Below are 16,594 nucleotides of genomic sequence, written 5' to 3' on the forward strand. Positions count from 1 at the left end.
CCTCTCTTTCCCCAGCTGTGCATCAGTGCTGCACCATTCAGATATGGCCGGTCCATCAATGGTGTCACACTGGTGTATGTAAAATGGGAACAAATTAGGATAATACTGGATGCAGCACAGTAATAGTCTTTGAAAACATATTTCATCCTTCAATAATGTCACTTCTGTCCTGTTTTCTCTCTTCTCCCTCCTCAATTCATAGGAAATGGCCAGTTTGAAAAGGCAGTTTACAGAACTGTTGTCTGATATTGGATTTGTGAAAGAAGGACTCCGAGCCAGGGATATCGAGAGGAGGTGGTTGCAACGAGGAGATGGTGTTCTTGAAGCTACCGGGGAAGAGGTAACAGGAGCTGCAACAGGGAAGGAGCTGGCCTCTTCTTTTCCAATTATTAGCTTCATTCTAGTGCTCTGCCTATCACCCTGTGCTTCATTATTCAGCTGTTAAAGTAATGACATTCCTATTTTCCTCACTCACAAACTGCTGACACATTCTATTCTATCCATCTGGCAAGTTCTAATGGACTCTAAGGATAGCTAGAGCCTTTGGAGAGGGCTGCAGCCCAGTGGCAGAGTACATGGTTTGCATGCGGAAAGTCTCAGATTCAATGCTAGGCTTGGAAAATTCCCCCAAGAACTCCAGGAGAGCCTCTGCCAGCAACAGCAAGGCTAGACAGGCCAATAAGGCAGCTTCCTGTGTATTTTCCCCAGTGATTTTGAATGCCCTACTTGAGGAATGGGTAAAAATATTTTTCTTTCAAACTAATTAAATAACTTTAGTACCCTTGTGACATGTGTCCTGGTTCAGAGACTCTCTCAATTTATGTTACTAGTATGTAGACGACCCTGGATTATCTGCATGACTAAACATAATTCGATTCCTTCCAAAACCAGATGCCATCTTAGTGAGAGCTAAGCTTTTCACTCTAGGTATCTAGAGTTCCTGTTTCCAAAAATCTTTCTCAGACAAGGTCTACTTTTTTTACTGTAAAATATCAGCATAACAACACTCAACACAAGGCTGATACGTGCATAGATTCATACACCTTCCACACTCAACATCCGCTAAGGTCAAGTCTTCTCAGCAGAACAATAACAGTATCTGTTTCAGAGTCAGTAAGAAGCTTGCAAAGCTCATTCTACAAGTCCTTGAGAGATTCCAAAGCCCAGTGTTCAGAATCCCCTTTATATTCTCTGTTGAGACAATTGAACATGCTTGGGTTGTTTTCACCAATTTTTGTCCAGATTTCTAAGGCTATGTTTGTATCATAAATCAAGATATCTAAATCAAAATAAATTATTGTTAGCAACATACATATAGAAACAGTCCAGAGTTCTATGGAATGTTACAGGGTGTTTGTGACAAAAGAATTAGTTCCCTGACTCCCTGCCTTTCTTATGCATACATCTTCTCAAAACATACCTTATCTTAAGGATCCAGGAAAGCCACTTCTGTTACTTTATCTGATGGTATTACAGATGCTTCATACAGAGGTCCAGAGAGCATGATACTGCCCTGTAGGGCCCAGAGTTCATAACCCCTCATTCTGAAACATTTACAGGCACCAAACTGTAAATGTATCTTAGTAATCATAAGGGCTAGAAACTTCTTTTCAAATACATGCATCAGTTGGATTCTTGGGATCCTATACTTGCCCTCATCTGTGCCAATTCCAGTGCACATACTCTAACCTGTAGCATTTTGTTTCTTTTGCAGGCAAATGCCAACGCAGAGAATGTAAAGTTGATATCCGCCATGTTATGTGCTGCTCTCTATCCCAACGTAGTTCAGGTAAAAAGTCGTTCATGAGTGCTCATATTGCACCTGCCTCTTGACAGCAGCTCATTAGTTTTAATTTGGCCATGTGATATTGGCCAGGCAACCCTCTCTCTGGAAATATTCTACCAGCAGTGGCCAAAAAAGCAACCACAGAGCAGCTAAAAAGCTATTAATGGAACAAATAGGAGCTTGCAAGGAAACACCAGATGGAACCTATGTGCTAAACAGTCAACAGGTTTCATTTCATTTGCTCCAAGGAAGCCTGGGAGGAGATCAAAGTGGATGGATCTGTACCAATAGCCTCAGCCTGGGCTGTGAAGCCCAGTCTTCGATTACAGCATGCTGAGTGTTCTCCCAACCTCTTTCTCTTAGCACTTCTTTCCTCTGGGGCACTGGAGACTGTCCCGAGTAGAGAGCATAAGTGGAGAGACGTGGGTGATATACTGTGGTTTTGAAATAAAAATTATTTGGGAATGCTCTGAGGCTTATTAAACTCATACAGGGTCTAACTTTGGAATGCATTCCTCAGAGAAACTAATTACCTGATACCAACCTTTTTGTTTTCTCGGGCATGCAAAGCATTCTTAAATACTTCTGCATTCTGTATTGTATTTGCTCTGTCTTGCTAATGTCTTATATTCCTCATATGCTTGTTATAGTGTTAATTTCTGTATGCTGTCCTGGAATATGTGGTCAGCAGATAATATTTGAAAGAGAAAGAAAGACAAGATAAATGCCAAATTTGCTGTGCTCTGCCCAGAGAGCTTTAGCTAGTTGTGGCTAGTATAGAAATATCATCATCAGTCATCCAAGTCAGATTAGCTACCACCTCTCAAGGGTGTGTATCTTGTGTGTGATTCAGCCTGCTTACCAGCTCTCTATTCTTCAGACACCCCGTGAGTCCTGTGCTCTGTGAGGCACAGTGCCCTGGGGCAGACATAATGCTGCCAGTCTCTTTGCTGTGCTTAGCCCTCAACAGGAGTTCCCAGGGTTTTTGAAGCAATTAGCAAAACTGTTGGCTATGAGATGGTATTTTCCTGCCCGAGGGAATAAGGTGATTATCTTGGTGTATGGCAGCTGCCTATACATGTAGCTACCTGATTCTGAGTGGGCCAGAGCCTAGCTAGAAAAGTAGCGATAGGGAAAGACAAGCTTGATGGGCAAGGCGGAAAACCTGTTTGACAAGGAGTAAATTTGTAAATTTTGAGCATATAGTATTTTCCCTTAGTGCACATCTTGCTTAATATTTGTTATTTCAATAATATATACTAAGTACAGTGTGCTCTAAGGGAAAATACTTCAAGTTATGGAGCGAAATAGAAATAGAATGAAATAAATAAAACACTACATATGGCCATTATATAAATGAGGCTTTGAGGCTGAGGGCAATTTATTTTTCAGAAGGCGTCTGGTGAGCTCACGACTGAGCTGAGAATTGGCATTTCAGGCATGTATCTCTTGGTCACAAAGTTAGCGAAGTGGGGTGGCAAAGGAGAGCACCGCCATGGATGTGAAGAGAGGTGGTAAGAGGGATTAGACGAAAGAGGAACCTCCGCAGGAAATGGGCACTGGGGCAAGTAGACAAAAGGGTATACCGGGAGGAGGAGGCCCCTTGCAGAAGGATTCTTCACAAGGCTAAGGCTGATTACGAGCTGAGGCTTGCAAAGAATATCAGAAGCAGCAAAAAGGGCTTCTAGCAACATGTAAACAGGAAGAGGAAGGGGAGACAAGTGGTGGGACCACTAAATAAGGAGGAAGGAGATCCAGTGACTGATGTGAGGGAACAGGCACAGATGCTAAATGAATATTTTGCCTCTGTGTTCTCCCCAAAGCAGGACAGGGGAGATCTCCATGGGAAGCTGGATGAGGCTGGGGATTTAGGGGCACAGATTAGATTCCCACCCAGAAATCAAGGAGCTCCTCAGGACACTGGATGTTACAAAGGTGCCAGGCCCTGATGAGTTATACCTGAGGTACTTCAGAAGTTGATGGGGGTACTCTTGTGCCTGTTGGCTTCCATTTTTGAGGCCTCGGGGAGAACGGGTGAGGTTCCAGAGAACTGGAGGGAGGTGTCAGTGGTCCCAGTCTTCAAAAATTGTTGTAGAGGAGTCATGGGGAATTACAGGCAGTTTAACCTTCCGTCCATTCTGGGGAAGATGATGGAAAGGCTCATAATAGGGAGAGATCTAGTAACCATAGATAGGGAAGGGAGGTTCGTGGTCACGCAACCTGGCTTCCACAAAAACAGGTCCTGCCAAATGATCCTTGTGGAATTCTATGACAAGGATTCGAGGTGGCTAGACAGGGGATGTGGTAGATGTCGTTTATCTGGATTTCAGCAAGGCCTTTGACAAAGTGCCGCATGATATCCTGGTTGACATATTGAGGAGTTTGGGAATAAACCAGTGCACTGTCAGATGCATTAGAGCATGGCTGGCAGATCAAAAGCAGAGGGTAACTATTGGTGGGGAATCATGAGGATGGCAGCCGGTGATGGTGTAAAAAGAGAGCCAGTCTGGTGTAGTGGTTAAGAGCATGGGACTCAGACAATCCGGGTTCGAGTCCCCGCTCAGCCATGGAGCCAACTGGGTGACTCTGGGCCAGTCACAGACTCTCAGCCCAACCTACCTCACAGGGTTGCTGTTGTGGGGATAAGATGGAGGAGGAGAATGATGTAAGCTGCCTTGAGCCCTTTGAGGAAAAAGGCAGGATATAAATTTAAATAAATAATATAAATATAAATGAGTGGGGTCCCCACACCTCTATCCTGGGGCCAATCCTGCTCAGCCTTTTCATGAATGACCTGGAAGAGGGAATGATCAGTCTACTGATCAAATTCGCAGATGATATTAAAATGGGTGCAGTGGCCACAACTGAGGTGCCGGTACTCCAGATCCAGAACGATCTGGACAGACTATGGAAGTGGGCAGGGGACAAAAGGATGGTGTTACCTTGCAGATAAGTGCAAGGTCTTGCACTTGGGGCATAGGAATGGGCATCATAAGTACAGGTTAGGGAACAAGTGGCTGGAGAGCAGCACTTGTGAAAGGGATCTTGGGGTACTGGTTGACTGCAGGCTAAACATGAGTCTGCAGTGTGATGCAGCGATCAAGAGAGTGAACGCCACCCTTGGCTGCATAGCCAGAAGCGTGGCTTCTAAACTGAGAGGTATTACTGCCACTCTGTACAACTCTGGTGTGCCCTCATATGACTCCACATTACAGTAATATAGTCAGGTTGGAATCGGTGCAGTGCAGGGCCACAAGGATGGTGGCCGGATTGCAGGGGAAGCCATATGAGGCAAGACTGAGGGAACTGGGTCTTTTCAGCCTGAAGAATAGATTCTGAGGGGATCTGTTGGTGACATATGTTGCCGTGAGGGGGTTGTCATCATTATGTTGGCATGAGGGAATGCCACGCAGACAGTAAAGCTCAGGGAACCAAGATTCAGGGTGGGTGCCAGGAAGTACTTCCTGACAGTTAGGACCCCTAAGGCATGGGATGGGCTTCCACAGGAGGTGGTTGAAGCCCCATTGGTGAGGGTGTTCAAGTATAGGCTGGACATGCACATGATAGGCAAGTCATGAGCAGAGCCGGCTGGAGCCGCGGGGTCAGACTAGATGGCCTGGGAGACCCCTTCTGACTTGCTCTGTTTCTAACTGCCAACTATGGTACAGTTCCTCTGAAAACTACAGGTATGTCAGCTGCAGCTTTCTAATACATGATGATTTAGATATGCGCTTAGGGTAAGCCACAATCCTGTGTGTGTTTAAACAGAAAAAGGCCTACAACTACTAACATCCCTAGAGACTTTGGAGTATTCCCAGGGATAAAGACAAATACCTTTGCATAGTATTTGTCTTCGTTGTTTTGGAAGAAGGCAAAAGGCACAATCTGCTAAACATTTCTTCTCTGCATTTCTGTTGAAATGAAGGGGAGTTCCTTATGAGTACTTTTACAATTCTTTTATAGTCATATAATTATAAAATTATAAAAATTACCAGAATTGATAGTCTTTTTTTTACTATTTCAGGTGAAAATGCCAGAAGGGAAGTATCAGAAGACCAGTACAGGAGCTGTTAAAATGAAGCCAAAAGCTGGGGAGCTGAAGTTCGTTACCAAAAAGGAAGGCTTTGTTCACATCCATCCATCCTCTGTAAACTATCAGGTGATTTCTCCACCCTCAGTCAGTAGAGCACACTCTTGTCTGGTTCTTACCTTCACGTGCTTATACAAACTTCTTGGAAGAGGAAACCAACTGGTAGTCTGCAGTGTGATTCCTCACAGTTTCATGTCTAGGAGCCTCATTGTAACCTGTTGGATATCTGCTTCTTCGTCGTGGCCTCTGTGCATCACACATATGGGTTCTGCGCCTGCGCAGTGCCTTTGGCCGGAAGATTAAAAGCTAACAGTTTTTGGCGGGAACTCCGCTCCCCCTCCCCCCTAGCATTATGTAAGGAGCGGAGTGTCCACCATTTTCCAGTCTTTGTGACCGCCGTTCATTGTGTCTCGTGCCGCTTCGCTCTCGCTAAGATTATTACTTACCTTCTTGCTCCTTCGAAAATCTCTCCTTTTTCCTACCAAGTTTGTATCCCTTGTTCTTGTTGTTAGTACTTCACTTATATTTCTTCTTAACTTTGCACCATTTTTTCCTCTTTATCGTTCCTATAAAAAAACCCCCCAAAATAATTACTTTCCCGCTTTACTATCTCCTTTTTTCTTCTTTCTATGATGGCGCAATGGGTGGTGTTCCGCAAGTGCGGAAAATGTGGCTTCAAAATGCCCGCGGCGGACCCGCATGATCTGTGCCTCCTTTGTTTGGGGGAAGGGCACAGAACCGATAAGTGCGGCCATTGTTTGGCCTTCTCTAAACAGGCGAGGAAGAACAGGGAGAACCACCTCCGCAAACTCTTATGGGACCAGGCTCTCCTCCAATCGGACTGGCTGGTGGCTAAGCCTTCCACTGTTGTGGCCCCACCCGAAGGCCGTCCAACTTCAGCTGACCTGCCGCAACGCCCGGCCTCTTCCTCCATTGCTCCGCCCTCACGCCCTTCTGGAGAAGGCTCTCATACCATGGCCGACCAGTCTGTTTCCCTGCCGAGGAAACAAAAGGAAAAAAGAAAGCACAGCGACTCAGATAAATATCCTGTGCATAAGAAGGCCAAGAAAGATAAGACGGGCAAGCCGGTTAAGAAGCCGAAGAACCCCGAGCAGGCAAAACACCGCCACTCGGGCTCGGCCTCTTCCTCAATTCCGATCCCTGCTTCGGAACCGACCCCCTTGGTCCCGACCATCCAGGTGGCTATGAGGGTTACCCCACTGGGCTCACCGCGCCGACCGACAGCCGAACCCATTCTGGAGTCAAGGCGTGGTTCCATCTCTGATGGCGAAATACGAGATTCTCCACCTAGAGCTCGATCACCAACCCCGATGCCTCCAATCCCGATGGATACTGAGATCGCCATCTCCCCTCCGAGAAGACATAGGAGCCGTTCCTCGGATGCGAGGTCTGATGATTGGTACCACTCCAGGTACTCCTCCACTCCAAGACGGGAAGAGTACCACTCTGTAGCCTATTATACGTCATCCAGGGGACAATCTTCACCACCAGCGCCTTGGGAACGTTTCCATTCAACGCCCAGAGACGCCCCTAGGGCCCCATCTAAAGAAAGTGTCAGATCAGAGTCACCAGGAGATTCTTCCTCCAATGTACCACCCCCTACTGGATGGAATCCGACGAGTCTGAGGCTGACTCGACCTCGCCGGATGCAGCAGTTGCTTCTCAGGGCCCGGGGTCGCCCGAGGAACCATATATATCGTTTAACGATCTGATGGCCAGACTAGTGAGATCGCTCGATATAGAAGCCCACCAACAACCAGGACCGAGCACTGATCATTTTTATGTTGTGGTAAGGGGTGAACGATCCACATCTATTGCCTTGCCATTTATTACAACCTTACGGCAGGCAATGACCCAGCCATGGGACCTCCCAGCTCACCCACAACCGACTTCTCGTAAATACGAGTCCATGTATCAGGTGCGGGAAGAGGACATCCCATTTCTTCTCTGTCACCCCAAGCCGAATTCGGTTGTAGAATCCTCGCAGGGTCGGGAAACCCGTGGACACACCTCGCCTCGTGACAAAGAGGGCAGAAAGGTTGATTCCCTCACCCGCCGGGTATACGCAGCTTCGGGCCTTGGTTTACGAATTTCTAATTATGAGGCAACGCTGGTGCGTTACCAATATTTCCTTATGCAACGCCTGGACGCCATCATCGATACCCTCCCAGGAAACCAGGGTGAACTTGCTAAGACTTTTGTTAAGGAAGCTATGCAAGTGGCGGTGCAACAGCTTTCCACCGCGAGGCACCACGTGGACTCTGATTCGAGGTCACTGGTCGGTGCCATTTCCCTCCGCAGACACGCCTGGTTGCGTAATTGCAATTTTCTGGACAAGATGAAGTGGAGAATTGAGGAGTTGTCGTTCGACGGTTCCAGTGATGACGGATAGCAAATCTTCCATGCGAGGACGGATAGCAAATTGAAGAAAATCCATGAATCAAGGATGACGGCCCATCGTATGGAATTGCAGTCTCTACCCCAACGTAAATGGTCATGGTCACGTCCACAGTACCGTCAACAGTTTCCGCCTCTTTAACAGCAACTGCATCAACGTCAGCAGCGTCGCAGGCAACAACCACCCCAGCTCCCAACAGGGCCGCCGCCGTTTTGATACGGACAGGCGACAGCGCTGATGCGACGAGCGAACCTCTCCTCTCATTCCAACTCTACCCTCCCCCCTCTCATTTGGGGATCGACTGAAGAGTCGGCTCTCCATTTGGGAGTCCATCACATCTGATGGGTGGGTGTTATCTATCATTCAGCACGGATATGGAATCGAATTCGACGTTGTGCCGTCACCGAATCCTATCCGCTATATTCCGACTTCCTTGGTACTGTTAGACGAGATTCACCAACTCCTTGCTAAAGGAGCTATTTGTTGCCTGTCGTTATTGGAGGGATTCCACGGGTTCTATTCCAGATACTTTACGATCCCGAAATGAGATGGAGGTCTCAGACCAATATTGCACTTGAGATTCATAACACCAAAGAAGTTTTGGATGACCACACTTCAAAGTATTCTCCCGTTGCTGGGAAGAGGGGATTGGTTAGCCTCAATGGATCTGAAGGATGCCTATTTTCATATTTCAGTACATCCAAGTTATAGGCGTTTCCTTCGTTTTGCGGTGGACTCTGAAATCTACGAATTCAATGTGCTACCGTTTGGATTAGCCACTGCACCATGGGTTTTTACGAAGTGTATGGCTCCTGTCTGTGCACACCTTCGATTACGTGGAATTCGGATATACCCGTACCTTGATGATTGGTTGCTGGTCTCCGACACAGTAGCAGGACTTTCGTCTGCTGTTGAGTTTACATGTGCTCTATTGCACGATCTCGGACTCTGTATTAATCAACAGAAATCTTCCCTTCTCCCTACACAGGTGATCAACTTTATCGGAGCCCGGCTGGATTCGACGTTGGCAAGAGCCTTCCTTCCTCGGGACAGACGGCATGCGATTGCTCAGTGCATCGCTCAGATTCGACAAGCAAGAACCGTCCCCACCCGGTCTATTCAGAGCCTGTTGGGACACATATCTGCTTCCATCGCTGTGGTTCCGCATGCCAAACTCAGGCTACATCCCCTTCAACTGTTCTTCAACGGAATGTTTCGACCACAGACAGATCCACCTACCAAATGGATTCGACTCCCGGCTTCCGTTCTTCAGTCCCTGTTATGGTGGATAGACCCAGCCAATCTGACTGTAGGTGTTCCGTTTCAACCCCGGTACCCTACAGTAACCCTCGGCACCGATGCGTCTCTGCTGGGATGGGGAGCAATTTGCTCCGATCTACGTACCCAGGGGATATGGAGTCACCGGGATTGCAGGAACCATATCAGTTTTCTGGAACTTCTTGCCATTTTCAAAGCCCTGCAATCATTTGAGGATGTGCTTCTACACCAGGTCATCCAGGTGACCTCAGACAACATGGTGACGCTCTTTTATTTGAACAAACAAGGGGGAACCCAATCCCAGAAACTAGCCCGCCTGGCCATGCAGATTTGGGACTGGTGCATACCGAGAGGTATCACTCTTCTAGCAGTTCACCTTGCGGGCACAGAAAATACAGACACGGATCTCTTGAGCAGACATATGTCATGGTCACACGAATGGGAGCTAGACCATCGGGTTCGCGACATGCTATTTCACCGATGGGGCCAGCCAGACATCGACCTGTTTGCCACACAACAGAACAGGGCATGCACGGCCTATTGTTCCAGAGCGGGGATGGGTCAGGACTCGCTCGGGGATGCTTTCATGATCCCCTGGACAAATATGACTTTTTATTTATTTAGAAAATTTGTATGCCGCCCCATTCGCTGAAGCCTCGGGGTGGCTCACAAAACATCAATTAAAATATAATACACTAAAAATATAAAACGAATTAACAATATAAAATAAGTCGCCCTGGCCAAAGAATAAAATAAGCAAATAATATTAGCAATTAAAATGACGTTTGAATAAAATGCTTTCCCTCTGATCCCACTCATCATAAGAGTGTTGGCAAAGATCATTCACGAAGGGGCCACAGGGCTACTGATCACCCCCTGGTGGCCACGCCAGCCATGGTTCTCAACTCTCCTTCACGTCTCCCAAGAAGAATTTCTCCAACTCCCTCTTCTTCCTTATCTCGTTACCCAGAGGGAGGGCACGATCCGCCACCCAGACTTGCTGTCACTGAAACTGACTGCATGGAGGATACGATGACCAGCTGCGATGCACCGGTATCGACACCACCAACCGTCCCAGCCATTCCTGCTCAGCAGAGTGTACACCCAGACCTACAGTATATTCTCGAATCTGCGCTATGACCATCTACTAGGAAGTCGTACGTGGCAAAATGGCAGAGATTCTCTAACTTTGCCAATTTACACTCGTTTCCGGCCCCCTCGGCTTCTGTTTCACAGGTACTTCAGTTTCTTTTTGAATTGCATCAGTCTGGACTCAAACCTTTGTCCATAAAAGTTTATACAGCAGCGATTTCACATTACTGGGGAACTATACATGGTCTCTCCATTTTTGCTCAACCTCTGATTAAAAGATTTTTGAGAGGATTGAGTAATCTGCATCCAACTATAAGACCTCTAATGCCCACCTGGAGTCTTTTGGTGGTTTTAAAAGTGCTGACTCGATCACCTTTCGAACCCATGGCAACGATCGATCTACGCCTTGCTTCATGGAAGACTGCCTTCCTTGTTGCAGTGACTTCAGCCCGTAGATCCTCTGAACTCTGCGCCCTTCGGGTAGACCCCCCCTTTTCTAAATTTTCATAAGGAAAAAGTGGTTCTTCGGCTGGATCCGTCTTTCCTTCTGAAAGTCGCTACTTCGTTTCACATGCAACAGGAGATTGTTTTACCGGCATTCTTTCCGACCCCTTCGAATCTGATAGAGCGATCTCTACATATGCTGGACGTTCGTTGTTGCTTAGCCTTTTATAGGTCCAGGACTGAGTCTGTTCGGCGCTCCAATAGACTTTTTGTGAAATATTCGGAACATGACCGAGGCTGTCCAGTCACTTCACAACATCTTTCGAAATGGATAGTAAATACAATTGTCCTGTCTTATCAATTAGCTAAGTTGGACTTGCCATCTACTCCAAGAGGTCATTCTACAAGAGCTGTTGCTGCTTCTTCGGCCTTTGCATCAGGGGTCCTGATAGAAGATGTGTGCAGGGCAGCCATTTGGGCTACCCCGTGTACCTTCGCCAGACATTATAGACTCAATGTCCGTGCCAGGCAGGATTGCTCTTTTGGCAGAGCTGTCCTTTCTTCTGTCCTTCGCTGATGACACCTCCCTCCTCCATTTGGGGTAAGCTTGTTATTCTACCCATATGTGTGATGCACAGAGGCCACGACGAAGAAGAGCAGGTTGCTTACCTGTAACTGATGTTCTTCGAGTGGCCATCTGTGCAGTCACACAACCCACCCTCCGACCCTGCTTGGTGTCATGGGTGGTCCGACTATTTCTTTCGATACTATGATCTCTTTGCTATGTGTCGTACCACTACTGAATTTGGCTATCTTGTCATACTGACAAACCTTATTATAAGAACAAACGTCAGTCTTTCAAAGACTGGAAAATGGCGGACACTCCTCTCCTTATATAATGCTAGGGGGGAGGGGGAGCGGAGTTCCTGCCAAAAACTGTTAGCTGTTAATCTTCCGGCCAAAGGCACTGCGCAGACGCAGAACCCATATGTGTGACTGCACAGATGGCCACTCGAAGAACATCAGTTACAGGTAAGCAACCTGCTCTTGTGCAGAGACATAGAGCAGCTGTATCTGCTCTTTCCTTCAGCTTACTATACCCATGCAAGGCTTGTGTAGAAGCTTTGGAATCCACCCAGTCCTCTGGCACCTGGCTGACTTATGCTGGCAGGGCTGACGTTTACCCTCAAAGTCTGCAAACTGTGTTGCATATCATACAATTGAAGATATGTCTGTGTGGAACCCCACTATTTTGTACTATCTCACTGCTGTTCTTTGGGATAAATATTTCAGACAAGGCACTTCGAAAGCCCTTACTTGGTGTATCATGAGATGATAAAAACCAGCCGGGTGTTTATTCGGGACTGCAGCATGGTGTCGGTGTACCCACTGATCTTGTTTGGAGGAGGCCACGTGAACGTGTATCTCCAAAAGGGCGAGTTTGTCGTCTCCCTGGATGATGGATGGATCCGCTTTGTTGCAGCCTCACACCAGGTAAGGGAATGAGCAGCTCTCAGCACATACACAGTATCTGTGGTGGAGAAATTATCTGCATGAAGAGAGGGATTGACGGCAAAGCAGTTCTTTCTATAGAACTGGTTATAACCCTTAACCAAAGCCTTCTTTGGAGCCATTCATCCCACTGGGCTGTAATGGATAAATGATACCAGTTTCAGTAAGCTTATAACATCCTTCCTTAACCTACCACCTTGCAGATGTGTTGGATTGGTCCCATCATCCCCAGCCAGCATGTCAAAATGGTCAGCTGGTTCAGTATGGTAGGAATTACAATCCAACCAATCTGCAGGCTGTGGGGTTGGAGAAGCCTGACTTATAATTTGGGTAGCATTTAGTCTAATCAATTTCTTAACTTCCAAAGCCTATCAGTTCTGGTTGTTGTTTATGGCTGAAAGGCTTGGAAGTAGCCTGTAGGCTGAGAAACAAAACATCCTCAAGGGCACGGTGAGATGCCTCTGCCGCCTCAATACCATATCTTTGCGATATTACGACTAGCACACTCCTTTCAATTCCCAACTGGAGGCAGGGCAAGTTTATAGTAAAGCATTACCACAGCTTTAATGTGACCTTGAAGACTTCATCAGAGATAAACAAAGATTCTTGTGGCACCTTAAAGACTACCAATTTTCTTGTGTTATAGGACTTGCTCAGTGGGAATAAAAATATTACCTGAATCAGTATTTGTTGGCACTTTTGAGAATGCATTTCTCATTTTGCATTTTTTTTCTCATTGATTTCAAATGATGCCCCAAATCAGTTGAACCACTTTATGTAAGCGCACAGATCTATTTGTTGTATTTATATCTATTGATCTAGCTAGGATCTGTCCTGTGTTGCATCAGAAACAGAAGCAGCTGCTTTATGCCATGTAGGGAATTGCTGATCAGAAAATAAAGGGCTATTAGCCATGTCCTCTAGACAAAGCCTCCATTCTCAGTTTGGCATTCCTGTGCATATGAAATGCTAGGAACACAGACGAGGTTGCATTCCCCTTTATGCTTTGCATGGGAATTGTCTAAGTGGCTGCTATAGGAAAGAGAAAGCTGGACTGGCTAAGCCAGGAAGAGAGCCCTTATGTTGTGACCCTCAGCATATGGGTCTTCGCACAGGTTGAAAATAGACTGAGGACTACCAAACAAGAGGATCTGAAGCCTGTTCTTTCTTCCTAGAAAGTCATTTGTGGTCATTTCAGGAAGAGGATTGACAGGGGATTCAGGACAGATAGAAGGAAATATTGTTCATACTGTGCATAGTTCAGCTGTGAACTTTGATACCATAACATGTAGTTAAGGTCACCAAATGAAAGGAGGAGACTATCGATGGCAACTGACCATGATGGCTATGTACTGCCTTCAGTATCAGAAGCCATACACCTGGGTGCACCAGTTGCTGGGGAACAGGAACAAATAGGCATTGTTGCATTCATGTCCTGCTTACGTGCTTCCTCACAATTAGATGTTTCTCTATTGTGTGAATACGGTGTTGGGCTAGATGGACTCTTGGTCTCATTCAGTACTACTCCTTTTAAACCTGGCTTACTATTGGAATCTCAGAGGTTTAGAAAACATAGCTTGTAAGTGCATGCAGCTTATGACTCAAATATAAGCTATAGTCCTGCATTTGTATTTGGTACTTACTCATTTAAGAATATTTGTGTCTTTAGGTGGCAGAACTAGTGAAGGAACTTCGCTGTGAGCTTGACCAGCTACTCCAGGATAAAGTGAAAAATCCCAGCATGGATCTATGCACCTGCCCTCGAGGATCTCGAATCATTAGCATGATAGTCAAGCTTGTGACCACGCAATAATACCCACCGCCAAGGATTTGCTTAAGACTCATCAGCAGAATAACTGAAGAGTGATTGAAGCAACACTGACACCTGTCAATGTAACATGTATACAGCTCTGACTGGAAGTGTAAGGCTATCAAAGGGTATTATTTAAAAACAGCAACAACCGTATATTTGGAATAACCCTAATGATGTTACCTGGAGAAATATATGCTGTTAGAATCATGGTACACATTGATACACACTTACAGAGATGCATATTTTAAAGCAAAATCCTTTTCCACGAGAAGTATCCCTCTGCAAAATGAGAGAAAAATTATAGTTTTTATTCAAGTGAAAGAAGCTTTAAGAGAGATGAAAAAAATTCCAACCATAATTGTTTTCACAATTTTTGTCCAATAAAGTATTGATGCTTTTAATGTGGAAAATTATGGTATATTTAGTCTTGCCTTTCTCCAAAAGGCAGGATGACTTGCTAACCATAACATTTGTCTGTGTAATTTTCTAATTACATAGACAGGTGTAATTAGAAAATGGATGGCAGATCCTTTTGAAGCATCCAAAATGAAAGATCTAAAATGGATCTTTAAACTGGTCCTTACCTGATCAAGCTACCAATGAATTCAAATATGTGTGGGTGAACACTTTGTGAAGTTAAACTTTTAGCACAAAAGTAAACTCTGATCTGCCCTGCATCCAGGACTCCACTTGTCTCAGCTCTTGGGAGTTACCTTCCTCCTTTCCCAAGTATTAAGAGGATGGTCTGTTTTTCCACCTTAGAATGTTTGAAGCACATTTGTCTTCCTTCAGATGATGCTGGCTCTGCTTCTGCAACTGTGAAGCATTCTAGGCTTTGCCAAAGGATGGCTGAAAGTCCTGCCACACCCATGTCCAAGCACTGCCATCTCCTGAGCTTATGTACATATGTACTCCTGAAACACTTTCCTGCACAGGCAGAAAAATGACTGTGAAAACTAAAAGGCAGTTCACTCAAGGCCTTGGATCCTGAATCAGCCTGGCAGCTCGACAGACAAGGAGCACAATCTACTGCCAAAGTTAAGGGGATGCCCCATGACTTTCAATAATACTTAAAGCAGAAGTTTCAGTGTTGTTTTTGAATAGATAAGAAAGGGGCAGGGTGTTAGTGGAGGGCTGTATAATCGCTATGACCATACAAACAAATCTGCTGGTAAAGTGATGTATAGAATTATGTTGTAATCTTGAGTGCTTGTTGGCCAGATACATCACAACCACTAAGCTTTATAAATAAACAGCAAGTTGTTGATTACGTAGATCCTTCTTCTGATTTTATTTTTCATCAGACATTCATGTAGTGTTCTTACTAATTAAATTTCTGAATTTCAGTAATGTAACTTTAGTTAGGCCAGAGAGAAGATAAATGCTTATATATTACTACAAGCATCCTACCATGTCAGTTTGCTATTGCTATTTGCTGTCGGACACATCCTATCACTAGAAAAGAAAAGAAGGAAAGTAAGAACAAGCAAGATTACTCTTGGCTGAATCTTTTTCTATCAACTTATCAATACTTGACTAACTTTGTTATTTTATTTATAGACTTATTTCTGCTAATCAGCCCAGGGGTCCTCTAGCTAATCACAATCATTAAAACATAATAACAGTAATAATAAAAACAATTAAAATACAATGAACAAAAGACAATAAAACAAGACAGTATACAGCTGACAACAATAATTTAAAGCTGTACATATTTTATTATCAAAATAAAATCATTTATTAAATGTCTAGATTATAAAGTTGTTTTTGCCTGGTGCCAAAAAGTATATAGTGAAGGTGCCAGGCAAACTGCTTTTGGGAGGCTTTTCCATAGGTGGGGCGCAACTATGGAGAAGGCCTCTCTTCTACTGCCTTACCTCCTTGAAGGATGGCTCTTTCAGAAGGGCCTCTGAAAGTGATCTTAGAGGCTGGGTAGGCACATATGGAAGCAGATGGTCCTTCAGGTTCCCTGGTCCCAATCCGTTTAGAGCCTTATATAGTAAAACAAGCACCTTAAATCAGGCCTGGAGCTCAACTGGTAAGCAATGCAGATAAGTACTGGGGTTACATGGGTTCATAGTCCCACTTGTACCAGCAATCGTGCTGCTCTGTTCTGTACCAATGGAAGTTTGTGGACCGTCTTTAAGGGCATCCCCACAT

General features: G+C 45.4%; 1 protein-coding gene across 2 annotated transcripts in view; it reads left to right on the top strand.

Annotated features, from left to right (window-relative positions):
- The window catches only part of DHX57 (DExH-box helicase 57), a 46,577-nt gene extending 30,869 nt beyond the window's left edge, over positions 1-15,708 (top strand). For both annotated transcript variants that reach the window (XM_044428755.1, XM_044428754.1), the window contains exons 20-24: positions 203-340; positions 1,715-1,789; positions 5,811-5,945; positions 12,403-12,603; positions 14,291-15,708. In XM_044428755.1, the coding sequence (XP_044284690.1) occupies positions 203-340; positions 1,715-1,789; positions 5,811-5,945; positions 12,403-12,603; positions 14,291-14,434 (693 nt within the window). In that variant the 3' untranslated portion in view covers positions 14,435-15,708. The remainder of the gene's footprint in view (positions 1-202; positions 341-1,714; positions 1,790-5,810; positions 5,946-12,402; positions 12,604-14,290) is intronic.
- Positions 15,709-16,594: the final 886 nt, after the last annotated feature.

Source organism: Varanus komodoensis, unplaced genomic scaffold (genome assembly GCF_004798865.1).
Source record: "Varanus komodoensis strain SLA01 unplaced genomic scaffold, ASM479886v1 scaffold2, whole genome shotgun sequence".
In the NCBI taxonomy this organism is placed as follows: Eukaryota; Metazoa; Chordata; class Lepidosauria; order Squamata; family Varanidae; genus Varanus; species Varanus komodoensis.